The sequence below is a fragment of the Ananas comosus genome, linkage group 2 (assembly GCF_001540865.1).
Source record: "Ananas comosus cultivar F153 linkage group 2, ASM154086v1, whole genome shotgun sequence".
In the NCBI taxonomy this organism is placed as follows: domain Eukaryota; kingdom Viridiplantae; phylum Streptophyta; class Magnoliopsida; order Poales; family Bromeliaceae; genus Ananas; species Ananas comosus.
The window spans coordinates 15497178-15524196 of NC_033622.1; the positions used below are offsets into that span (position 1 = coordinate 15497178).

At 36.0% G+C, this 27019-nt stretch overlaps 5 protein-coding genes across 5 annotated transcripts; 3 read left to right on the plus strand and 2 right to left on the minus strand.

The window, feature by feature from the left end:
• Positions 2196 to 6366, minus strand: LOC109706644. The gene is made up of 7 exons (XM_020227584.1): positions 6203 to 6366; positions 5746 to 5894; positions 5487 to 5620; positions 4952 to 5153; positions 3288 to 3914; positions 2783 to 2962; positions 2196 to 2663 (listed from the first exon to the last, which is right to left on the minus strand). Exons 1-7 carry the CDS (start codon positions 6249 to 6251, stop codon positions 2490 to 2492), a joined length of 1515 nt encoding a protein of 504 aa, XP_020083173.1. The 5' UTR covers positions 6252 to 6366; the 3' UTR covers positions 2196 to 2489.
• On the plus strand, positions 7557 to 9108 carry LOC109706615. Its single transcript, XM_020227559.1, has 2 exons — positions 7557 to 7939; positions 8200 to 9108. Exons 1-2 carry the CDS (start codon positions 7611 to 7613, stop codon positions 9035 to 9037), a joined length of 1167 nt encoding a protein of 388 aa, XP_020083148.1. The 5' UTR covers positions 7557 to 7610; the 3' UTR covers positions 9038 to 9108.
• LOC109723602 lies at positions 14055 to 16534 on the plus strand. The gene is made up of 2 exons (XM_020252042.1): positions 14055 to 14517; positions 15533 to 16534. Exons 1-2 carry the CDS (start codon positions 14192 to 14194, stop codon positions 16368 to 16370), a joined length of 1164 nt encoding a protein of 387 aa, XP_020107631.1. The 5' UTR covers positions 14055 to 14191; the 3' UTR covers positions 16371 to 16534.
• Positions 20866 to 22962, plus strand: LOC109706624. The gene is made up of 2 exons (XM_020227569.1): positions 20866 to 21199; positions 22004 to 22962. The coding sequence occupies exons 1-2, from the start codon at positions 20871 to 20873 to the stop codon at positions 22839 to 22841; spliced, it is 1167 nt and encodes a 388-aa protein (XP_020083158.1). The 5' UTR covers positions 20866 to 20870; the 3' UTR covers positions 22842 to 22962.
• LOC109706736 (protein STRICTOSIDINE SYNTHASE-LIKE 10-like) lies at positions 23522 to 26168 on the minus strand. Its single transcript, XM_020227710.1, has 3 exons — positions 25870 to 26168; positions 25249 to 25515; positions 23522 to 24097 (listed from the first exon to the last, which is right to left on the minus strand). Exons 1-3 carry the CDS (start codon positions 26142 to 26144, stop codon positions 23593 to 23595), a joined length of 1047 nt encoding a protein of 348 aa, XP_020083299.1. The 5' UTR covers positions 26145 to 26168; the 3' UTR covers positions 23522 to 23592.

A 27019-nucleotide genomic window follows, 5' to 3' on the forward strand; every position in this document is an offset into this window, starting at 1 on the left:
AATTGCAGCTGTCCACTGCCATGCAGCCACGTGGTAAACCAAAAACACCCAAACCAACAAGGCCCCAGTGGACCAATAGGGAAAGAGTTGGCATTAAGAAAAGCTCTTTTTATAGAATTGATTCAATTCTTGAAATTGCTACTTTGGCAAAATTTTTTAGTGCATGAGACCAACCACTTCGTGATCAAGAAGAGGCATTAATTGGGCTCTGATGTGGCCTCCACTTCACTTTTTTTTTAAAAAAAAAATATATAAACTCATTAATGTTACCTGCACCGGATGTATCAATTAGTAGAACCCACCCAATATTTTATGTTCAATTATTAAGGAAAAAAAAAGATTTTATCTAATACAAAGAATCTATAATGTCTGAAGGATCTATTTGAACAAGTCATAATTAAGTTTTTTAAAAAAACCTGTTACCAAATTAGGTATCAAACAATCTCAAATTTATGTTTCATACTATCCCACGTACCTACTATACTAGATGCATATACAAATATGTATCCAGTAAATTGAATTTTAAAGATTAAATTATGATTTTCAGACATTAATAGTGCATTTTTAGATTTGTGGTACACGCTGTAAAACTACAACAGGTGCATGCAATAATATCCTCCTTTGATAGTGGGTGGTTTATTAGCTTTAAAAGCTCAATTAATTAGCTAAGTTAAGCATATATAGAGAGAGAGAGAGAGAGAGAGAGAGAGAGACCTGCTTATAAATTTTACACATTACACGCTCTACGTTCCTCTTCACGTTGACACCACTGCCACCTTATACAGAGCTCCTCTCAATATCCATCATCTCCTACAAATGGCACTGCTACCGCCGCTGTCGTATCGCCACGCACTTGCGACAGCCCTTTTTCAGGGCCTGGTGGCGGCAGCTGCGGCGGCGGTGGCGGTGGCAGCGGCTCTGCCACCGCACAGCAGCATACCGGCCTCGCTCGAAGTTCCCGACAGATCGAGAAATGCGATTCCGAGCAAGTACTTCAACTACGTGCGCCCGAGGAGAGAAAAGCTCGTGTCGATCGCGACAGCGCTGGGACTCGCCGCTCTTCTCTTGCTGCTGGTTTTGCTGCTCGTGTGTCTCTTCATTGCCATCCGACGCCCGCGATTTGCTCCGGTATCGGGCAGCTTCGATGGCAGGGCGGTGAAGCGCTCGTGTGAGATGGGATCCTTATATCATGCTTAGTTTGATTAATCTGTATGCATGGATGGTTCATGGAGAGAGAATTTCAATTATATTTGGAGTGTGGGTCAATTAGTTTTTTTTTTTTTCTTTCTTTTTCGAAAAATAAATTAGGTGTCTTTTCTCTTTGTTGGTGTAGTACGTAGTTGCATGCATCATGCATGCGTGGTGCGATGATTGATGTAAATCCTCGTATTTACGTACGTGTTTTATATATAGTAGTAGTATAAGCTCTATTGTCTTAATTTTTGCTTATTTCTTCGATTTCTTTTGTGTTTCTTTCTTTTTGGATGGGAATTAAGTGTAGATGTTGATCATTAACTTGGTCTAAACGAAACATGCTCGGTAGAATTCAAAAAAAAAAAACAAAAAACAAAAAAACGCGAACAGTGAGAAATGTGTTTGATTGTACTGTGTCACTGAATTTAAAACTTTTGCTTATGACCTGATTCCATTTGAATTGACGTATTTATGTTGGTTACGGAAAACCAAAATTCGCAAATTATTAATTTTTTTTATCTACATGCCAAGTGAAGATAAAATGAGAATTAAAACGCTTCAGAAGATGTGATTGGTATTTCAATCTAACAAGACTGTTCGGTTAAAAGAACCATCTTTATCAAAATTAGATTAAATTTGTTAAATCTAATTAAATTTAGTAACAATTAAATCAGTTTGGTTTGTAAGAAAAGGAATATCCTTATAGTGTGACAGTTAAATATCGCTATCACCGTGTACATATATGAGATAGCACATGGATAGCACATGGGGTTCATATGCAAGTTTGATCCAGTTGCTAAATGTGGGTTACATTTTTAGCATGGAGAAGTTGAACTTCAATGAATACGAAAAAATGAATTCAAAAAACCATGTATCTTTTTATCATCAATTAGTTAACCACAATGTCCTTCAAATTTGCGATTATTCTCACTGACCATTAAGATTGCGTAGTAAAGCCACCAAATAATTGCAAACATACAAAACATCATCACATTTGATTGTGAAATTGTACGAGTTTTCCACGAGTAGCAGGTTACAGTTCACATGGGCTGAAAGATTTGGAAAATACACCTTGTAATTTTGACAGACACCCTGGAAGTAATTGCATGACCACCCTTTTCCCCGTTGCGTCAGAAACGTCAACAAAAACAGTAAGTCGAAGTATTTACGTTTTTCATCCATTTCGTTCTTCATATTTTCAACCCCATATCAGCAGCTGTCAGGTGTTAGAAGTTTCAACACACACCTGCAGCCTAGGACAGGAATTTATCGAATTAGATGCACAAATCTCCAAGCTAGCGGAAACGTTGATACAGCATTCGGAGATCGCGGCAGTGAATGCACGTCCACGGAACCAACGGAGGGTCTAGACAGCAGGAATGCACCCATTGCGACTGGCAAATATGGCAGCTTACTAGAAGATCCTCAGGCTCGCGATTGTGGCATTCATAACAAACAGAATCTGCAGACTTCGGAAATTCCACATAAAAAACTTTTAGTTAGCCATGTCACATACAATAAGATCTGTATAAAAGATGCGTTATTTGGACACTGTAAGGAGGAAAATATGAAAATAAATGTAGCTTACCCAGGTTCTGAAATTGTCGTTTTCTTTCCCAGCTAGCATGAATATATCAATGTTTGAAGAACTACAAGGAATGGTCTGTGAATAAATCTTTTGATCCAGAGAACCAGCCTCATCCATCTTACTAATTTTATTGAAAGTGGCTTTGCAAAGAGGGCATGTTGAGATCTTACCTCTAGAAGCCTGAAATATTCGGTATTAAATTTTAAGGCAACATGTTCAAAAAATATGGCAGGGGAAATAACAGGATTGTAAATGTAAAGAAACTTAACTATACAATTGTTGATCAATCCACATATTACGAGAGAGATTTTACTTGCTTAATCTAAGAGAAACGACAATCATTTAAATGTGAGGTTTTCTTGGTGAAGTGGAGAAAGTGAATAGAAAAAAGAAAGAAAAATGGAAGAACTTGCATAGGCCAATCTGGATCGAGGAAAAAGTTGTATAAAGTATAAACTAACTAGTGCAAAAATTGCAAAGTTAAATACAATGATAGATTACATACCAAGCAATCGGCCCATCCTAGAATGCAAGAGTAACAGAATCGGTGCCCACAGGCTAAGACACCCCTTGTCGAAGAGTAATCTGTCCAGCATATAACACATGAGAGCTCTGCTTGTCTTTGCATGATAGCTGATTCATCTAGTTCACCTCCTTCTTCGCTTGCACCATCATTATCCACTACGAAGTCACAAGAACTACTTTCCCCACTATGTTTACAGTGATCATTCTGTAAATTTGTTTCATGTGGGGATGATGCATCAAATACCAAACTCTTTGAACTCTCTGAGTCACCCCATATAGGGCTCTTTCTCAGAAATCTCTTCTCAACCTGTTCAATTACTTGTGTCCCCCTTTCCTCATTATCAGACTTTGTTGCCAAATTTACTGGTTGAGATGACGATGAAGATGTACTTCTCGACGTGTGTAAATTAACAGATTTAGGATATACTATTTCAAGTTCATCAGAGCTTACTATCAGAGAATGCTTATTATGGTCATCTATGGTCTTCTTCATCAGGCGACGGCTTCTCCTAGCTGATTCTCCACCAGCATCATTCCGAACGACATTTGACAAATTCCTCTTCTTCCCTGATGAACATAAAGAAGACCCCCCTGGCCACTCGCACAGCTAGAAAATAACGTTGATTAGATCGAAACAGAAATTTTATTCAGGGCTAAAAAGCATTTTGTACAATAAATTCAACATGAGCAATTCACTTTTCATGATATAACCTGTAAAATAAAAAGACCTTGCAACACCAATGTTAGTGCATAGGAAGATGTACATATGTGCATTTCACTCATCTAGAAAATGCGGATTAAAAACTACATGACAAAGGGACACATCGGCAAACTATTATGTTGACATTCTGAGGTTAAACCCTAGCGTTTACAATGATGACTATTTTGATAGCATAAAAATCCATTTATGGCCTTTAGCATACAAATCTAATGAACAGGACCGGCTTGATCAGGCAATAACAGAATTGCTTGAGGGGCGACCGCACACATTATCATCCCTTCAGTAGCACAAGGGCCTGAGCTGAGCCTGGACAGAGTATGCAGTGCTTAAAATTTGTTTCGACAAGCATTCTCCAACAACAGGCTCTGAGTACCCTGACAGATATAGAGTTCAAGTGAAATCTAATGAAGTACATGCCTACATGGTGTAACAAGTGCCATTTACATGGAGAATTTCTGTCAATATACATAAATTATTGATTTACATTGTGCGAAATCGCTCATTGACAGCTCAACTACAAATACAAGGCAAAAAAAGGAAATATTTAGATAGCATTAGGTCATGAACCACATATATGCTACTTTGTATTTGTAGACAGGTGACAATCTTTAATTTAAGTAAACCCCCACAAAGAAAGTACAAATAATAGAATGTTTTTTGTGTGCTCTGTACAACATAACCAATGATGCTTTCACTTCAGAACTACAAATATCACTGTAGTTGAGTATACATCACGCAAAATCACATGCTATTATGATTGTTCTTGCCTATGTTATGAGTTGTCACTTGCAGAAAAGAAAATGTGCTCGAAAAAGTTTTTATCACAATTTAAACATAATACAGCATGATTTCAAGCCATGCACAAATACAAGCAGAGCATGCCTGCGTAAACAACAATGAGAAATAGGAGCTATTAATCTTACTTCTTTTAATAAATGGGAATCAGACCATTTCAAACACCCATTTTCAGGCCTTGTTGCATCAACTTTGCCCTCTTTTAAGCAATCTGGAGAACTAGAAAAAGCAGGAAAGGCATCCCACTCTCTGTTTACAATGCATCTTTTCTTTTGATGAGTGTCCGGAAAAATAGGCAGCTCCCATGATATTGGTCCTGCTTCCTTCCCGCTGTGAACAAGAAGAAAAAAAGGAATTTCAAACATGTAAAGAACCATATTTCTGTATATAGAACTTTTAAGTTGACCATCATTAAAACATTCCATACCATGCATGCAACATTTCTCCCTGTGTAATTCAAATTTTGAAATACAAATCCATACATCATATAGTTCAGCCAAGTAATTTCTTTGCGGCTAATTCTTATTATCATCCTAGTAATCTCTTTGCACCATGAGTTCAATAAAGTTTACGCAATCAATAAAATGAAATGTAAATGCACCAGAAAGCAATTCTGCATGAAGTTTTTGTTCTTGTTTAGTTGAATCGATCGAAGACAATTACCTCTTCTTGGCATAAGGACCCTCTGAAATCCGCTTCCCTTCTTTCAAGCAATCCTCAAGCCAACGGTGACTTACTATATGAGCTCCGATTCTCCTTGCTATGTTATACTTCTTTCCTTCAAATTGCCAACACACCTATGCACGCATAAAAAGAGCCTCTATTACAATTCATTCCAACATACAGGTTCTCAATCAAATGATGAAATCAGCAATTAAAATATGTCATCTAATCGCACTTCAAGGACATTAATCAAACGTACTAGATGTGTCGTAGATCTCGACATGGCCCCAACGTAATTAGCACCGACTTGCGCTATAAGCTTGATGAGCTTAAACCTCTCAGTGCCATGATAACCGCTTACTGTGGCAATGACAGATTCCATTCCTCGAACTGGACAAATCGCACTATCTATAAAAGACACAATTTTAATTGGGAAACACAATGAGAAACATCATATCTATGCTCAAAAAAGTCGATTAAAAAACTGAAAGAAAAAAAACACAGAAGCATCAGGCACATTTCGAATTCACAATTTAAAATGCAAAATGCTGCTAATTGAGCTAAAATTATTGCATCGGGTTCAAAAGGACAACAAAAATAAGCGCTACATCAAACAAAGCACACGATCTCTACTCAAATTTGCAAAGAGAACGAGAAAAGACGAGAGGAGAAAACTCGATTTGGGGGAAACGGAGAAGATGAGAGGGAAACAAAACCTTTGGATCGGTGAGGAGAATCGTCGTCTTCGAGATCGTCGGGTTCCATTGTGCTACACGTTCGCCCTTTTCCTCCTAGGGTTAGGGTTTCGCAGAGGAAGAGCGTTCGAAGCGGAGGGAACAAGGAAACAACGCGTGAGCATGAGCGAGGGAACGAAATATGCTTGGAATTCAAATTCTTCGAATTGTTTCGCTGTTTCGAGCTCGGAATTCAAAAAGGCTTGGACGCATTCTGACCCGGGCCATGAATCATCGACCCAATATTTGTAGAGATGGCCCACTTTAACGTATAACATTTATCAAACTATGCTAATTACTGTAGCACATTGGATTATCTTATCTTATCTTAATTTTCTTTTAAATACAAAATAGTCATAAGATAATATTCATTAATTTGACCATTACAAACAACAATTAAGAAAAACTGAAACCGCGTGAACCCCGCCCAAAAAAAAAAGGAATAGAGTACTTAATCTCGGTTGCATTTAGAAATGTCAAATTCATTATGCTCGTAGCCCAAGTTTGTCCAATAACAATCAGTTTATAGTTGACAACTAATCCATATATATATATATATATATATATATAGAGAGAGAGAGAGAGAGAGAGAGAGAGAGTGAGGCTACTATGCTATCGGAAGTACGGAGCCTTCCGTGCTTCCAGCTCGTTTTCGATGTTGCGACTTTCGAATCGTGCTCCGTTAAACTTGATCTAAAGTATTTGGAGTACCTAGAAAATAAATTTTATTATTTTTCGATATTATTTACCTAGTGATCGAATGTGCTTAAAATCAACAAATTTCAATAATCGTAGTGTGCCGTTTGCAAGTTTAACGGTGTAGAAATATCCAAATCACGTGAAATTTTGATAGAAAATTTTTTATACTATATAAAACAAGATCAATATTTTTGATTTAAATTTTAATGTCATATTATTACATTTTATAAGATTTTTATTTTTAGCCGTTGATTTTGAGCCCCTTCGTTTACTAGGCAAATGATATCGTAAAATCATCAAATTTATTTTCTAGGTACTTCAAACATTCTAGATCAAGTTTAACGTTGCCGATCGACGATTCGAAAGTCGCAACATCAAAAACGAGCTAGAAGCACGAAAGGCACCGTGCTTCCGATAGTATAGTAGCCTCACACTCTCTCTCTCTCTCTCTCTCTCTCTCTCTCTCTCTCTCTATATATATATATATATATAAATAAAAGAAAGCACCACATGGCATCTTTATAAAAAGTCAACGGTCAAACGTATTATTCCAAGTCATCATGTCCAAATGAGTTGTTTCCGGGCAACCACACAGCGAATAACTAAGCAGCTCCTTACGCTCGCTCTCCTTATCAGAAAAAAAAGATGTTAACACATCAATCTAAGTATAGAAATTAAAGGGGAAATCAAAATGTATGCAACAAAACCACTTTCCATATTCAAAGCTTTTCCCGAAACTGCATTTCAGCCACCTCTGGAAGGTCCCAGTTCCGGGTACCTGGTGCGCAAAGACGAAGGATCCGACGGCGGTGGCTCTGCTTGTTGCTGGGGACTTTGTGAGGGAACGAGGGTGAGGGATCTGCCTTTCCCTCAGAATAGGATCCTCACTGTCCAATACGACGAGGAACATGCGCGGGAGAACACAACTTATAGCGCGGTCGTGTTCTTCATCCCTGTACTTGACAAGCCCTTGTCTTCGAATCACTACTACGTCGTCAGCGGAAAAGGGAAGGATAAAGGGTACGTAAATTTATGTACCGATTTTACTTTCAAATTTAACAATTTAGTCCTAAACTTCAGTTAGACGTTTAATTTCGGAGTTTTAACTATTTTGCATGATTATTAAGTCTTTGCGATAGTGTGACAAATCCTAGAAAAATGTCATGCTAGTGAATATTAATCGAATTGAGGTTAAATTTAAATAATTGAATTTGTAACTGAATCCATGTATGTATTAATTATCGGATGTTTCATTTGTGTTTGTGATGTTGTTCTCCCAGGAAAATTTATACGTGCTCTAAAGAGGAGGACATGAGCACATGCTGCTTTTGCCGATGCATAAATGACGTGAAGCCGAGTCCCTTTGATCACAGAAACATCTACCAACAAATGGAGATCGTGCCGAAGAAGGGGGAGTTCACCGCAAAGTCCACAGCTCCCGATGGTTTTGCGCCACGGCTGTTCAGGAGGAAGTATTGGCGAGTTTACGCGATGCAACCGGAGAACTACCGCTTAAGCGACGCGCTCGGGCTCAACATAGCCCTCAGGTTGCGTCCGCTCAATCTCGACTTCCCGATCATGGTAGAAGACACCCCGAAGTCAACCATCGGGAAGTGGTATTGCCCCTTCTTCTTCGTCAAGGAAAATCGGAGCTTCAAGGAGCAAATGAGCAATGCCATGTTCTACGAGATTTCTCTGGAGCAAATTTGGGAGCAAATATATGCCAAGGGGAATTTCTACGGCGACTGCGCAAATGTTGTCGAGGTGAATACTAGCGTGCAGAGCAAAAGAGTTACTGTAAATGGTGAAGCTGCAGTTGAAGTAGCAGATGTTGATGGTTTCGTGTGGTTTGCAAATGATGTTTCCAGGAGAGAGAGTTTTGGGCTTAGTTTAGCTGTGTGGAATAGGATGAGATTGGAGCAGAGTAGGGAAGGGTGGGTTGATGCTGGTGAAGAGAGGGTGGAGAGGGTGGAGGAATTTGGAGGGGGATTAAATGGGTGGAAGAGGTTTGGGTGCTATGTGTTTGTGGAGAGGTATGTGTTCAAGAGAATGGATGGGAGCTTCGCTTTCACCTTTGATTTTGTGCACAACAGGAAAGTTAGGACCAAATGGGAGTGAGGATCATTCTAAATCTACTTTGTATATATTTGATACCATTAAGTCTGTTTTCAGGGCTCTGATGTTATATATTTGTGTGTTTTATGATGAAACCATAGTGGTTATAGTAAAGTTGGTCTTTCTTGTACCAATTATTTCTACTTGTATAATGAATTTTTGATAGATTAGCACTAGTGCTCTGTTAATTTAGTGGCTAATTCGGTATTTAATAGTACGCAACTTAATTGGGGAGAAAATGCCAATATATACATTGAGTTGGAGTTTTGAATAGACCGAGTGGGCCTTGTGTGTCTCCTCTTTTAGTTTTAAGATGGTTAGCAAAGTGCAAAAAATCAAGTTGGATCTCAAAGCGCACTCAGATACCAATTAAATGACCCTAGCTAGCTAGATTACCTTCTTTTTCATTTTCTATTTCTTTTTTCCGTTACAAATTGTATTGAAATGGGGTGAAAAGTGCTTACCTTGAGTTTGGAAGTTTAGCCTTTGCATTTGGGGTCATGCCCAATCTGGACTTCGAATTTAATGTTTTTTTGACAGACAGCTAATTAATAAATTTTTGGAACGATAAATGGTGTGCGAAGCGCTATAGTCGAGCTTTCATGATATTTATACTAATGTGCCTCAAAAGTCACTGAGAACCCGCAAGTGCCTACCCGAGGTGGAGAAAGATTCTGTAAGAGGTGACAGCAACAAATATAGAACTCAATGTAATACGTAATCTTAAAAAAAAAAAATTCTAACATCAATGTGGAGAGTAGACATGACAAAATTTGGTGGCGATAGAATTCAAAGAGGTAATTTATAGTCAATTCTATATCCACCATGACGAAAAGCTATAGAGATTTAGAGTATCATTGGAAGTACGAACTTTTTTTTGGGTTGTACTTAAGAAAAGATTCCCTACCGCGGACAATCTATCCAATAAAGGTTGGATGGAGAACTATTTTGGTGTGCTTTGTGGATTTTCTTTTAAGACGGTTGATCACATCTTCACATATTGTATTTTCAATAGATATTTTATGGTGATAGTTGGCGAAGGGGATATGAAATGGACCCTCGACGAAGATGTTGGTAAAGTTTGGAAAAGGGCGACTTCTGGAGATTGTAATAGGGAAATGGCAATGAGAATATATTTGCTTGTAGCTTGCTAGTGAGTTATATGGACATAAAAAAAAAACTATATAATTTTCAGAAGGATCAACAATGAGTCGTTGGCAGTGGTCAATAGGGTCAAATCGCTGGCAAAGTAATGGAAGAAATTTGCGTGGACAGTCTTAGCTTGATTGGTTACATTCTAACAGGGTTTTGTTGAGAGTGCCCACTGTGTTCTTTTTTTTTGTCTATTCTTGTTGGGACATTTTATTTTTCATGATCATTGCCTCACTTCTACAGCTCAATTTATATTTGCTATGAATAAAGCAGATAGCAAATCTACTTTTCTCTCAAATATATATATATATATATATATATAGAGAGAGAGAGAGAGAGAGAGAGAGAGAGAGAGAGAGAGAGAGAGTTGAGCTATAAAACTCTCAAAAGCACCAATGGATGGAAAGATATAGAGTTGAGATAATGGTAGTAGGTGGGGGTTGGTGGTGGTAGATAATGATAGGTGGAATAGTGTTAGATTCAATGACTATTTGTAATCAAAGAGTAAATTTAAAGGCTAGAAACTTAGAAGCACCGAGAGATTGTATTCTCATAAAAGTATATCTGACTCAATTATATATAATATATATATATATATAGATATAATATATATATATAGTTGAGTTAGAATACTCTCAAAAGCACAAAAAGGTTGATGCTTTTAAGTTTTAAGCCATTGGGTAGAGAGATTGTAGGATTGGATGATGGTGGTAGGCAGTGATAGGCTGGAATAGTATTTAATCAAAAGTTATTATGATCAAGGAGTAGATCCAAAAGGTAGAATCAAAAGCACCAAGGGGATGGTTCTTTAAGAGTATTCTAGCTCATTATAACATTATATTATATATATATATATATATAATATATATATATATATATATATATATATATATATATATATATATATATATAATTGATCTAAAATACTTTTAGAAGTATTACCCACTCGGTGCTTTTAAATTTCTAGCACTTGGATCTACTCCTTGATTACCAATAACTATTTGATCAAATATTATTCCATCTATCACTACCTACCACCATCATCTCAATCTTCTATTTCTCCATCCAAGAGTTAAAAACTCAAAAACACCAATCTTTTGGTGTTTTTGAGAGTATCCTAGCTCAACTATATATATATGTATATACACACAGTACGGAGGCCTCCGTGCTTGTAAGTTGTTTTCGAAGATAAAACATCCAATTCAACGATCGGCTCCGTTAGGCATAATCTATGCTATTGGAACTATCTAAAAATTAAATTTTATAATTTTTCGACTTCATTTACCAAGCGATCACAAGTAGAGATGTCAACGGGTCGGATTCGGGGCGGATTTTTAAAAACCCGAACCCGAACCCCACTCCAAAACTGAGACCCGAACGCAACGGATTTTAAAAATCCCTATCCAAATCCGAACCCGACCAAAAATCCGAAACCCGAACCCAAATCCGAACCCGAAAATTTGAATCTGAAACATTTTTTTTTTTTCAATATTTCAAAATATATTATATTAAATCTAAATTTTTAAAATACAAATTCAAATATAACATCAATTTTTTATATATATTATATATAATACAAAATAAATTCAGTTTCGGGTCGAGTTCGAGTTCGGGTCGGGTACAATCAAAATCCATATCCGAATCCATATCCGTCGGATTTTTATTTTTTATATCCATATTCTAATCCATATCCATATCCATCGGATATATCCGTTTCATTTGAGTTCGGATTCGGATAAAATTTCGAGTATCCATTTCCATTGACATCCCTAATCACAGGGTCTCAAAAATGACTATTTTAACGGCCGATGTGGCACATTTTTAAATTCAACAGTGTATAAGTATCCAAATTAAGTGAAATTTTAATAGAAAATTCTACTTAACATTAAGAGTAAGAACAATACTTCCGATTTGAAATTTGAATTATTTATCGTTGTTTTTTATGAGATTTTTATTTTCAACCGTTCATTTTGAGGCCACTCATTCACTAGGCAAACGAAGTTAAAAAATTCTGAAATTTGATTTCTAGATAGTTCTAATAGCGTAGATCATGTGTAACGAAACCGATTGCCGAATTAAACGTCCCATCATCGAAAACAATTTATAATTACGGAGACCTCCCTACTTTCGAAATTATAGGAGCTCTCTCTCTTTCTCTCTCTCTCTCTCTCTCTATATATATATATATATGTATATAATATTTTAGAGAAAGGTAGCTGTTTTATTTATGCTATTTTAGATTTATTTTTAGAAATAAATCTAAAAATAAATAACTTACAATCGGATAACTATACATTATTAGGAAATAATGTATAGTTAAAAAATTATGAAATTTGGTTTCTAGATAGTTCTAATAGCGTAGATCATGTCTAATAAAACCGATTGCCGAATTGGACGTCCCATCATCGAAAATAACTTACAATTACGAAGGCCTCTGTACTTTCAAAATTATAGAAACCTAGCTCTATATATATAGGCTGGAATACTATTAATAGTAAAATGCTCTTTTTGCTATCAAGTTTTTAATCCTTGGATTAAAAATTGTAGGATCAGAATGATATTAGTCTGTTAGAGTTGAGTGGTCCCCCTAGGGTTGAGTGGTTCCCATTAGATTATAGTATTTAATTCAATTGTTAGAAATAATTAAAAAAGTTGATCCAAAGGTTAAAAAACTGGTAGCAACAATAANTTAGAGAAAGATAGCTGTTATATTTATGCTATTTTAGATTTATTTTTAGAAATAAATTTAATGAGTTGAAACTTGAAACGAACAGCAAACTAAATGCTGCATCAAAACAAAGCACACGATCTCTGCTCAAATTTGCAAAAAGTACGAGAAAAGACGGGATGAGAAAACTCGATATGGGGGAAACGGAAAAAACAAAACCTTTGGGTCGGTGAGGAGAATAGTCATCTTCGAGATCGTCGGGTACCATTGTGCTACACGTTCGACCTTTTCCTCCTAGGGTTAGGGTTTCGCAGAGGAAGAGCGTTCGAAGCGGAGGGAACAAGGAAACAACGCGTGAGGATGAGCGAGGGAACGAAATATGCTTGGGATTCAAATTCTTCGAAATGTTTCGTTGTTTCGAGCTCGGAATTCAAAAAGGCTTGGACCCATGCCGACCCGGCCCATTAAGCATCGACCCAATATTTGTAGAGATGGGCCACTTTAACGTATAACATTTTTCAACTATGCTAATTACTATAGCACTTTGGATTATCTTATCTTATCTAAATTTTCTTTTAAATACAAAATAGTCATGAGATAATATCCATTAATTTGACCATTATAAACAACAATTAAGAAAAACTGAAACCACCAACTGCCCTTAGCACAAGTGGCAAAAACTTAGTAGTTGGTATCTGATGTCTCAAATTCGAATTCTAGTTAATTCACATTTCTAACATGCTATTATCTCTCTCAAAAAAAAAAAAAAAAAAAAAANAATTGAGGAACAGTAATAGAGATCATAATATAGAGCCCCAGATGATCAAGTTCTTGCCTAGGTATACTTAGTAATCACACAAGCAAATCAGAAGAAGGAGCTGCCCACAAATCCAGTGTTTAAGCAGATGATCAAGGGAGGGAATATTGAAGGATATGCAAAGAGAGATCTACACACACATACACAGAGAAAGAGAGAACAAAAAAAAAAAAAAAAAAAAAAAAAGAAAGAAAGAAAAACTGAAACCGGGGCGTTAATTTGACCCGAATGAGTGGAATAGTAAAGCTGAAACCGCCGGGTTAATTTGACCCGAATGAGTGGAATAGTGGAATAGAGTACTTAATCTCGGTTGCATTTAGAAATGTCAAATTTGTTTTGCTTGTAGGCATTGTTTATGAAAAATCAACGGACAAACGTTTGGCTCAGAGTCATCTTATCCAAATGAGAAATCTCCGGGAAATCACACATACGCTTGCTCTCCTTTTGCGTATAAATAATTAAAAGATGTCAGCACATCTACGTAATCTAAGTAAAATTAGAAATTAGAGGGGAAATCGATATGTATACAACAAAACCACTTTCGGTACTCAAAGCTTCTCCCGGAACTGCGTCGCAGCCACCTCCGGAAGGCCCCAGTTCCGGGTACCTGGTGCGCGAAGACGAAGAATCCGATGGCGGTGACTCTGCCCGTTGCTGGGGACTTTGTGAGGGAACGAGGGTGAGGGATCTCCCTTTCCCTCAGAATAGGATCCTCACTGTCCGATACGACGACGAACAAGGGCTGGACAGCGCAACTCATAGCGTCGTGTTCTTCATCCCTGTACTTGACAAGCCCTTGTCTTCGAATCACTACTACGTCGTCGTCGGAAAAGGGAAGGATAAAGGGTACGTAAATTGTATGCATAATCATCTTTTATTGTGTTACTAGTGTAGTACTTCGTACTCCGTACTCCGTACAATGCGACGGATCGATATTATTGAAATAATTATCTTTTACATCATTATTGATTATCGATAATAGTTTGAAAAAATAAATTTGAAATATATATAGTCATCAAATAAATAGAAAATGATACTCTATATATGAAATAAAATATATTAATTTAAATAGTCTGAAAGAAAGACGATCAATAATTTGATAGGAACTCTATAGAGATCAATAGCGTCGAAAATTAGATCAATCAAAGATGAAATTAATATAAAATGTTGCAAAATCCTACCAATTTGAAGTGATTTTGAACGGTGGGTGAGATTTAGCAAAAATTCTTAAGCTATTCGTAGAGAGAGAGAAAGTGGTGGTGGATAAATATTACTAACAATTCAACAAAGATAAAATAATTATATTCTCTAGAACAACTTTACAAATATTCGTGGTAGTTATGAAGAAAAATGAAGAGTTATATAGATGAGGAAGATGAAAGGACATGAGGGAGAGAAAAAAAAATGTGTGGTGTCTCCTTCGTAAATGCTCGTGGTGGCTATAGAAAAAAATAGAGAGTGACTATAAAAACGAATGGAGAGTTACATAGAAGGAAGAGGAAGGGGCACGTGAGTTAAAAAAAAGGGATGGTATCTAAATGAGAAAAAAAATAAAGAAAAAACTTTAGAAGGAAATCATGTCACGTCAGTAAAGTTATTAGAAAATAATGTATAGTTAATAGATTAATAGATATTATGTACCGATTTTACTTTCAAATTTAACAATTTAGTTGATTTCGGAGTTTTAACTATTTTGCATGATTATTAAGTCTTTGCGATAGTGTGACAAATCCTAGAAAATGTCATGCTAGTGAATATTAATCGAATTGAGGTTAAATTTGAATAATTGAATTTGTAACGGAACTCATGTATGTATTAATTATCGGATGTTTCGTTTATGTTTGTGATGTTGTTCTCTCAGGAAAATTCATACGTGCTCTAAAGAGGAGGACATGAGCACATGCTGTTTTTGCCAATGCATAAATGACGTGAAGCCGAGTCCCTTTGATCATAGAAACATCTACCAACAAATGGAAATCGTGCCGAAGAAGGGGAAGTTCACTGCAAAGTCCGTAGCTTCCGACGGTTTTCCGCCGCGGCTATTCAGGAAGAAGTATTGGCAAGTTTACGCGACGAAACCGGAGAACTACTGCTTAAGCGACGCGCTCGGGCTCGACATAGCCCTCCGGTCGCGTCCGCTAAATCTCGACTTCCCGATCATGGTAGAAGACACCCCGAAGTCAGCCATCGGGAAGTGGTATTGCCCCTTCTTTTTCGTCAAGGAAAATCGGAGCTTCAAGGAGCAAATGAGCAATGCCATGTTCTACGAGATTTCTCTGGAGCAATTTTGGGAGCAAATATATGCCAAGGGGAATTTCCACGGCGACTGCGCAAATGTTGTTGAGGTGAATAGTAGCGTGCAGAGCAAAAGAGTTACTGTAAATGGTGAAGCTGCAGTTGAAGCAGCAGATGTTGATGGTTTCGTGTCGTTTGAGAATGTTGTTTCCAGGAGAAAGAGTATTGGGCTGAGTTTAGCTGTGTGGAATAGGATGAGATTGGAGCAGAGTAGAGAAGGATGGGTTGATGCTGGTGAAGAGAAGGTGGAGAGAGTGGAGGAATTTGGAGGGGGATTAAATGGGTGGAAGAGGTTTGGGTGCTATGTGTTTGTGGAGAGGTATGTGTTCAAGAGAATGGATGGGAGCTTAGCTTTCACCTTTGATTTTGTGCACAACAGGAAAGTTAGGACCAAATGGGAGTGAGGATCATTCTAAATCTACTTTGTATATGTTTGAAACCATTAAGTTTGTTTTCAGGGTTCTCATGTTATGTATTTGTCAGTTAGTTAGTGAAACTATAGTGGGTTTGTAAAGTTGGTTGTTTCATGTACCAATTATTTCTACTTATATAATAAATGTTTGATAAATAAGCATTACTGTCCTGTTAATTTAGTGGCTAATTTGGTATTCATTAGTATGCAACTTCTTAGGGAGAAAATACCAATATACATTGAGTTGGAGTTTTGAATAGAACGATAGATGGTGTGGGAAGCACCACAGTCGAGCTTCTACCACATTTATACCAATGTGTCTCAAAAGTGCTGAGAATCAACGAGTGCCTATCCGAGATGGAGAAAGATTCTGCAAGAGGTAACAACAACATATATAGAATTCAGTGCAAGAATATATGATCTTAAAAATTTGATTTCTAACATCAATGTGGAAAATAAACATGATGAATTTTGGTGGCGATGGAGTGCAAAGGAATAATTCATAGTCAAATCTATATCCACATGTGGAACGATGGAGGGAGAAGAGATGCACAACTCAAAAAGCTATGAGATTGAGAGTATCATTGGAAGTACGAATTTTTTTTTGGATAGTACTTAAGAAAGTGTCCCCTACAGCTTGGCAATCTATCCAAGAAAGATTGGATGGGAAACCATTTGTTTGTGCTTTGTGGATTCTCTTTGAAGACGGTTGATCACATTTTCACATATATTTTCAATAGATACTTTGTGGTGATGGTTGGTGAAGGAGATATGGAATGGACCTTTAGTAAAGATGTTGGTAAAATTTGGAAAAAGATATAGTATTAAAATTTTCAATCAAACATATTGATCTTACTGTAAATAGTATAAAGAATTTTGGGAAAACTTCAAAAACCCTCCCTGTGGTTTCATGCATTCTCACTTTCATACCCTGTGGTTTAAAACGTATCAATTTGCCCCCCTGTGGTTTCATTTTTCTCTTTTTGTTATCAATTTTATTATTTTTTTTTTAAATCAGTGACAAAATTAAAATTAAAGGATACTAAAAAGAATATTCGATAAACATAGATGGTTATCTGAAGTTTTTTGTATATAATTTAACGAAATATTAACGAAAAAGCTTCTAAAAAGATAAAAACGAAACCACAGGGGGGCAAATTGATACGTTTTAAACCACAGGGTACTAAAGTGAGAATGCATGAAACCACAGGGGGGGTTTTTGAAGTTTTCCCAAGAATTTTCTATCAAAATTTATTTGATTTGAATATTTTTATACCGTTAAACTTGTAAACGGTATACATCAATCATTAAAAATTATTTATTTTGAACTCTTTCGATCGCTAAGAAAATGAGACCGAAAATTACAAAAATTATTTTCTAAATAGTTCAAATACGCTAGATGAAGTTTAACGGAACTGATCGTCGATTCGAAAACTCTATCATCGAAAACGAATTAGAACCATGGAGATCTCCGTGCTCCTAATAGCACACAAGACCTACTCCTCGTGTGTGTGTGTGTGTGTGTGTGTGTGTGTGTATATATAGAGAGAGAGAGAGAGAGAGAGTATGTTGATGTTATATTTATGCTATTTTAGATTTTTTTTTCAGAAATAAATTTATCGCGTTGAAACGAACAGCAAACTAAATGCTGCATCAAAACAAAGCACACGATCTCTGCTTAAATTTGCAAAAAGTACGAGAAAAGACGTGATGAGAAAACTCGATATGGAGGAAACGGAAAAAACAAAACCTTTGGATCGGTGAGGAGAATCGTCGTCTTCGAGATCGTCAGGTTGCATTGTGCTACACGTTCGACCTTTTCCTCCTAGGGTTAGGGTTTCGCGGACGAAGAGCGTTCGAAGCGGAGGGAACAAGGAAACAACGCGCGAGTATGAGCGAGGGAACGAAATATGCTTGGGATTCAAATTCCGCGAAAAACATATGAGCGAGGGAACGAAATATGCTTGGGATTCAAATTCGGAGAAATGTTTTTGAGCTCGGAAGTCAAAAAGGCTCGGACCCAATCTTGACCCGGCCCATTAAATGCCGGCCTATTTTTGTAAAGATGGGCCTCTTTAATGTATAACATTTTTAAATAATTACTATAGCACTTTGGATTATCTCATCTTATCTCATCTTATCTTAACTTTCTTTTAAATACAAAATAGTCATAAGATAATATCCATTAATTTGACCATTATAAACAACAATTAAGAAAAACTGAAACCGCGTTAACCCCCCCAGAAAAAAAAAATGGAATAGAGTAGTATTTAGAAATGTCAAATTCATTATGCTTGTAGCCTAAGTTTGTCCAATATATATATTCATAAATATGTATATAATTCTATATATATATATATATATATAAATTATTGGAAGCATTGTTCGCAATTGAACTATATGATCCGACGTGGCGCACCTTACAAAATAAGTTTCAATGTGCCACGTGGCATATATAATATATATATATCATAACAAACTATTTTAATTAATATTATCAATATTTAAGTAATTAGAGGAATTCATAACCACTATTTATTTAAAATTGTATATAAAATATTAAAGTAATTAGAGGGAATCATAACCAACTATTTTAATTAATTTATTATCAAATATTTAAGTAATTAGAGAAAATCATAACCATACATACCAAATAATATATAACTATTTTAATTAAATATTTACAATATTTAATATATTAAAGAAATCATAACCATACATACCAATTATTTTAATATTGTAAAATTTGATCTTCTTTTTTATATATATTTTTTAATATATATAATAGCTTTACTTATTTTTATAATATAAAATAAAAAGTAATAAAATTTTTTCCTTAACTGCACAATAGTTATTTTTTCTTAACTCAGTCAACAGTTATTTTTTTTTTTAACTGAACAAACAGTTATTTTTTTTTTCCCTTTCTTTCTTGATTGAGGCCTATTCAACTTTTATAATTCTCTCTCTATTTTCTTTGGGTTTAGGTCTAACATCTCTCGCGTTTACTTTTATCCCATTGCAGATGATGGCGAGCGGGGCGCGTCAAAGTAGAAGAGGCGGAGGCGGCGTGAAAATCGCATGTATTTGTTTAATTTTATTTAATTTTTTGGATTATATATATATATTATCAAAACTATTTAATTAAATTATTATACAAATAATTAAATAATTAAAGAAATCATAACCATACACACCAAATTATTTTGATATTGTAAAATTTGGTCTTCTTCTTTATAATATCTTTTTATATATATACTTTACTTATTTAAATATTAAAATAATAAAAGTAATAATTATTTTTTTTCTTAACTGCACAATAGTTATTTTTTTCTTATTTTGTTTCCCTTCTTTCTTTGATTGGGGCTATTCAACTTTTATAGTTAAGTTATAAATTTTTTATCTTAAAATTATAATTATTAATTTATTTAACAGAGAAAATCCATATTTTCTCAATGTATTATCCATTATGAAGGTGGACGGCAAGACTTATTTTCCATATTTATTCACAATCTTTCTACAAAAGTAAGTTTAATTTTTCATCTTTATGCACATATCTTTCTACAAAATGTAATTTATTTCAAAATTCAAAAATAATTAGTTTTAATGATTTGGTCTGTTTGTAAGTATATAGTATCTTCTTCTTTTTTTTAGTTTTGGACTTCGTCATAGTATTGAAATTTTGGAGCGCATTAATATTTGCCCCTATGCAAGAAATGCTCAATAATTACTTTTGGGAGGTATGTTTGATATTTAATTTTAAATTTTGATTGATTTGTTGAAAATAATGAATATACATACATGACTAATTTATTTACAATAATAATTATTTTTTTAGTTTAAAAGAATCATAATATGTATCAATGCTTCACAAGTTCTAAAAATTTACTTTCAATTTAGTCACTTTATCCTTCAAATAATAACTTTACAGGAATTAGTCATTAAAATTTGAAATAAAATTAATTTTCTTCGCCATTTCAATATTATGTATAAAAAAATATATAATAATAATTATGTAAATTTTAATTGTTTGAACTTTTTACTTTTTCATTTTAAAATCTTTTCATTTTAAATTATTTACTTACAATCTATTAGTATATCATGATAGTATTTATTTTAATTTGATTCAATAATTTTTCTAATAAAAGCTTAATATGTAAAAATTAATATATATTATATAAAAATTGTAATAAAAATATATTAGAAAAACTTAATATGTAAAAATTAATATATATTATATAAAAAATGTAATTAAAAGATAAATTTAAAATCCGTGCATTGCACGGGTTAGTTACTAATATATATATATATAAAAGAAAGTAACACATGGCATCTTTATGAAAAGTCAACGGTCAAACGTATTATGCCAAGTCATCATATCCAAATGAGTTGTTTCCGGGCAATCACACAGCGAATAACTAACTTAGCAGCTCCTTATCAGTATAAAAAGATGTTAACACATCTATGTAAGTATAGAATTAAAGGGGAAATAAAAATGTATGCAACAAAACCACTTTCCATATTCAAAGCTTTTCCTGAAACTGCGTTTCAGCCACCTCCGGAAGGTCCCAGTTCCGGGTACCTGGTGCACAAAGACGAAGTATCCGATGGCGGTGACTCTGCTTGTTGCTGGGGACTTTGTGAGGGAACGAGGGTGAGGGATCTCCCTTTCCCTCAGAATAGGATCCTCACCGTCCGATACTCCGAGCAACAAGGAGAGAACAGCTCACATTATAGCGCCGTCGTCTTCTTCATCCCTGTTCTTGACAAGCCCTTGTCCTCAAATCACTACTACGTCGTCGTCGGAAAAGGGAAGGATAAAGGGTACGTAATTTGCATGTATAATCAACATCTCTCATTGTGTAATAACGTACCAACGTAGATATTCAATTTTTAGACATTTAATTTTGGAGTTTAGCTATTTTGCATGCATGATGTAGAACGCAGCGAAAGTATTCGTTCGTATCTTTTGCAGGAATGATTCACGTTATAACGCCCGGATCGTCGAGATTGATTCACGTGTCCTTTGATCGTCCTTGTTTAGATCTTCTCACGTTCCGAATTCGCGATGGATCGAACTACAAATGAGCACGATCACAAATCCACCATTCAAGTTTCTCTTAGAATAATAGGTCAATGGAGGATGTGGTTTCTCTCTATTATTTTCTTATTCTCTCTCTTTTTCCGTTCGTTCGTTTTATGTGGGATCGCCCGTCTATTTATAAGGAATTCCAAAGTCCTAATAGCGTTAGAGATAAGGTCAAATCGGTTATTATTTATTATCCTAATATAATTAGATTTATCTCTAATTAGTTTTTCAATTTAAAAGCGAGATTAATCCTAATCCAATTAGATAACATAATATCCGTCGGATCGAACCCGTTTATAGGCGTACCCGATTCGATTTAACCGAGTGCCAACACATGATTATTAAGTCCCTGCGATAGTGTGACAAATCCCAGAAAAATGTCATGCGAGTGAATATTAATTACCAGAACAACTTTTTGTTAATTGAATAGCCAAAAGGTCTAAATACTGGTACTAGATAATCAAATTGAGGTTAAATTAATTTGAACAATTGAATAACTATTGGATGTTTCATTTATGTTTGTGATGTTGTATGCTCAGGAAAATTTATACGTGCTCTAAAGAGGAGGACATGAGCACATGGTGCTTCTGCCAATGCATAAATGACGTGAAGCCGAGCCCCTTTGATCACAGAAACATCTACCAACAAATGGAGATCGTGCCGAAGAAGGGGAAGTTCACCGCGAAGTCCGCAGCTCCCGACGGTTTTGCGCCGTGGCTGTTCAGGAAGAAGTATTGGCGAGTTTACGCGGCGCAACCAGAGAACTACAGCTTAAGTGATGCGCTCGGGCTCGACATAGCCCTCCGGTCGCGTCCACTCAAGCTCGACTTCCCGATCACGGTAGAAGACACCCCGAAGTCAGCCATCGGGAAGTGGTATTGCCCCTTCTTTTTCGTCAAGGAAAATCGGAGCTTCAAGGAGCAAATGAGCAATGCCATGTTCTACGAGATTTCTCTGGAGCAAATTTGGGAGCAAATATATGCCAAGGGGAATTTCTACGGCGACTGCGCAAATGTTGTTGAGGTGAATACTAGCGTGCAGAGCAAAAGAGTTACTGTAAATGGTGAAGTTGCAGTTGAAGCAGCAGATGTTGATGGTTTCGTGTGGTTTGCAAATGTTGTTTCCAGGAGAGAGAGTTTTGGGCTTAGTTTAGCTGTGTGGAATAGGATGAGATTGGAGCAGAGTAGGGAAGGATGGGTTGATGCTGGTGAAGAGAGGGTGGAGAGGGTGGAGGAATTTGGAGGGGGATTAAATGGGTGGAAGAGGTTTGGGTGCTATGTGTTTGTGGAGAGGTATGTGTTCAAGAGAATGGATGGGATCTTAGCTTTCACATTTGATTTTTTGCACAACAGGAAAGTTAGGACCAAATGGGAGTGAGGATCATTCTAAATCTATTTTGTATATGTTTGAAACCATTAAGTTTGTTTTCAGGGTTCTGATGTTATGTATTTGTCAGTTAGTTGGTGAAACTATAGTGGGTCTGTAAAGTTGGTTCTTTATTGTATCAATTATTTCTATTTGTATAATGAATGTTTGATAAATTAGCATTATTGTCCTGTTAATTTAGTGGCTAATTTGGTATTCATTAGTATGCAACTTCTTAGGGAGAAAATAAACATTGACTTGGAGTCTTGAATAGTCCGAGTGGGCCTTGTGTGTCTCCTTGAGATACCAATTGGACCTCAAAGCTCACTTCAGATACCAATTAAATGATCCTAGTCAGCTAGATTAACTTTTTTTTCATTTTCTGTTTCCTTTTTCCTTTACCAATTGTATTGAAATGGGGTGCAAAGTAAATACTTACCAATTGGGAGATTTCTCTAGAGTATGGGACCTATCACCACACAATGCTTATTTGTCCAACATGGCAATGACTTGGATTTGTTTAACCGCTAACTATCAATAAATGTGATCTTAATCAATAAGCAATGGCATTTCAAATACAAGCTGAACAATGATTTTATAGCGCAAAAAGAAGAAGAAGAAAAAAAAAAAAACACTAGCATTTTTGGTACATAATATACTACTCATCGTGTACATATATATATATGCAGATAATTAAGTCCAAGCACTCCTCTTTTATGTGACTAGTCATCAAGCAAAAGGTGATTTTGAAACCTAATAATAATTAAGCTTCGTAAACACCCACATAAGGCGAAACCACGGAGCCCAACCAAAGTGACCCATTCCTCTCTTCCACTTCACTTATGGAGGTCATTATCCCTCCATCAAGCACCTCGAGAACCCGACCCTCTTGACTCAGTCTCAGCGCGATCGGATGGTCCAGCATGGGCTCGAAATTGGCCACTCGTTTCTGTAGACCGTTTAGCTGAATCTTTTCTTGGCCGAGGGCCACCCAATACTCGCCTTTGGAGTTTCTCTTGATATTATCCGGGTAGCCCGGTAACTCTGCAAATGTCTCAAATGTTCCAGTTCTGGGACCGCGGAGCCAGTATTTTAGGATTCTGCAGGGCGAGGTCATGGCCACGAGGAGGTGAGTGTTGTCATGGCTAACCACGAGCCCGTTCGGAAAAGTGAGGCCATTCTCTAGCACCGTAACTCGCTTCGTCGCGGGGTCGTACCTCATTAACCGTCCCGAGGCATCGCCGGAGAGCACGAGCATCATATACTCCCTGTGATTATCATTTGCTTGATCGGAACAATAAGAACGTGCGATGAAAATTTGTAACATTTGTAAATTATATGGGTTGAGATTGTTTTGTCCTAGTTATATTTTTCACGACAACAAGAAAGTGCGAGGTTAGGAGGCTCCCACGCATCTATTTCAATCATATCTGAGTCTGGGAATAGGACATATGTCACTTAAATTGCTAATAAATGCTATTCAATTCACAAAGAATTACCTCTGTAAATTTGGAAAAATTTTAGAATACAACGGATATATTGGTGGTGTGTCGTAACAAACCAATCAAATATATCTTTTCAGAGATATATGTTCCATCATGATTATAAAAAAATATTTTTATTATACTTTTGTCTGAAAAGAAGAAATGTAATTAACTTGTTATTAATGACATGGTGCAAGTGTGACAGTGTAGTATTCCTCGTAAATTTGACACCGGTATATACATAAACCATGCATTTATTTTTATTTATCGTTTCACACGAATTTTATAGCATATTTGGGTAAATAATACGATAAGAGATTACTTCATCAAAAAAAAAAAAAATGGTGTAAAAAGATTCAATTATATATTTTTTAAAAAAACTAGTCAATACAGATTTAATTGAGGGATAAAAGATTATTCATGTGATGAATCGAGGGCTTATCCATATATCGGTCACTCTCACTTATTTTCTCTGAACGCAGTTAATGCAGTTGCTCTGCTTCTCTATACATAAGCACCCCCACCCCAAAAAAAAAAGAAAAAAAAAAGAGAAAAAAAAAAAAGCATGTTCAAAGATTATATTGGCTTTTAAGGTTCTGTGTGATAATTGGTTCAATACGCGTGGTACCATCCGGTCCATTTTGGTAACCTAGTAACTCCAAACTCGGTGCATATGTATGTACACACCCCGATCGAGTTACGTGATTTTTTTTTTATGCTTATGATCAAGAATGCGCCAAATTGATTCATCAAATACAGTTTTAATATACCTCGTAATACACTCCTACAACATTGCACATATTATATCACTGTATCACATGGCGGAAGCATTAAATTTGGTTACTTATACTATTTTCATTTAGTTTGATGACATAAATTTCTTTTATATATTTTTCTGAAACTAACAATTTTAGAAAAAAAAAAAAAAAGGTCACCTTCTTTGGAAGTGAATGCTGCTATCCGTGAAATACACCATCCCGGTGTCTTGGTCAATATCCACTCCATTCGTGAAGTTAAACGGCACACCGTCGGCCACCGCGGCCACCAACGTCATAGGGCCTCCCTCTGGCCCGACCGTTAGCAGTCCCAGGTACGCGTCTGCGATGTAGAGATCACCCGTCGCCTTGTGGAACTGTAATCCTAGCGGTCTCCCGCACTTGCTCTCCATCATCTCATTATTATACACACCACACTCTTCATCCCTGTTGTAATATCTTATTCAGTATATTTATTTTACTTGTTATATATATATATATATATATATATATATATATATATATAAGAAAAAGATAGCTTGGCTATATGAAAAACAAAAGTCAGCGTATAAACACAGAAACTGAGCGTGTAGAAGACCGAAGCTTTTCCCACCATCTCGCCAAGCACTTACGTAAAACATACAATAGTTCGTTGATATGATATATGCTACAATGTATATTCTTTAAACTATATTTTTTAATATAATAAATCAACTTGCAGGTGGAATGAACTCCAGAGTACTATTATTGGTACAAAATAGATAACTTGTTCCGACATGTAAACAGAATCTAGGGCATTACCTATGGTTCGAGTTGAAAGCAAACTCGACCCAGCCAAGGTCGCCACCCTTCCACTTGAGGACCCTCCCGTTCGAGACCCCGGTGTAAGGCCCGCCGCCCGACGGGTCGAACGCGAGGCTCTCCGGCCCGGCGCCGATGGTCAGGGACAGCATCTCGAGACTCCTCAGATTTTCAATGGCCCTGATTTCGTAACATGTCGTGAAGAGAGGGAGAATAGCTAGAAGAATAGTGAGGAGAACATAGTTGGTGAGATCGAAGTGGTTTATCATCTCCATTGCATTGGTAACCAATAAGGCAAGTATACTTTGCGAGTTTGACTCGAGAGAACACTACTTACAGGTGCTTTAAATAGATGTCCATAAACTATGAATTGAACCAAAAGAAAAGGTTAAACAATAGTTGAATCTTTGCTATTTTTGATTATTTATGCACAAAAATGGGGTGGGTGGGGGAAGTGATGGGATTCTATTGGTTGGGCATTTAATTAGGGAAGATCGATCGAGTCAGAAGCCTTGAATATGATAGTGGTTTCCTGAATTTTCTTGTCGCTTGGTTTCCTTTTCTCACAAATCGAAACGCAAAAAATAAATTTTAAAAAAATACTTAATACAAGAGAAAAAAAGATAATAAAAAAGCACAATAAGATTTACGTGATTCGACCAACGACATGCGTCCACAAACGAAAACGAAGTAAATATTTTATTAATATCAAAGATAGAATACAAAAAATGAATCTTTCAAAAATAAAAACTTCGAAAAATTAAATATATATATGACGCGCACATGTACAGAGCATCTCCAATGAAACACGTCCTTACAATGGGATCGGATCTAAGAGCAACAATAGAAATCACCTTAGCCGTACGGACTATCCAGCAACTTAGACTTAATTAGTCCATGCCTTCTAATTAGTCGCACCGGCCTCATTAATATATCCTTTTATATATATATATATATATATATATNTCGAAAACGGTTCAGGAGCGCGGAGGCCTCCGTGCTCCTGAGAGCACAGCAGCCCTGCTCTATATATATATATATATATATATATATATGGCTTCAAATTAGAATCTAATTAGAGACGAGGCTTTATTAGTTTTGCCGTAACATATAATACATAATTTCTAAATACAAGTCTAATTCTAATTGA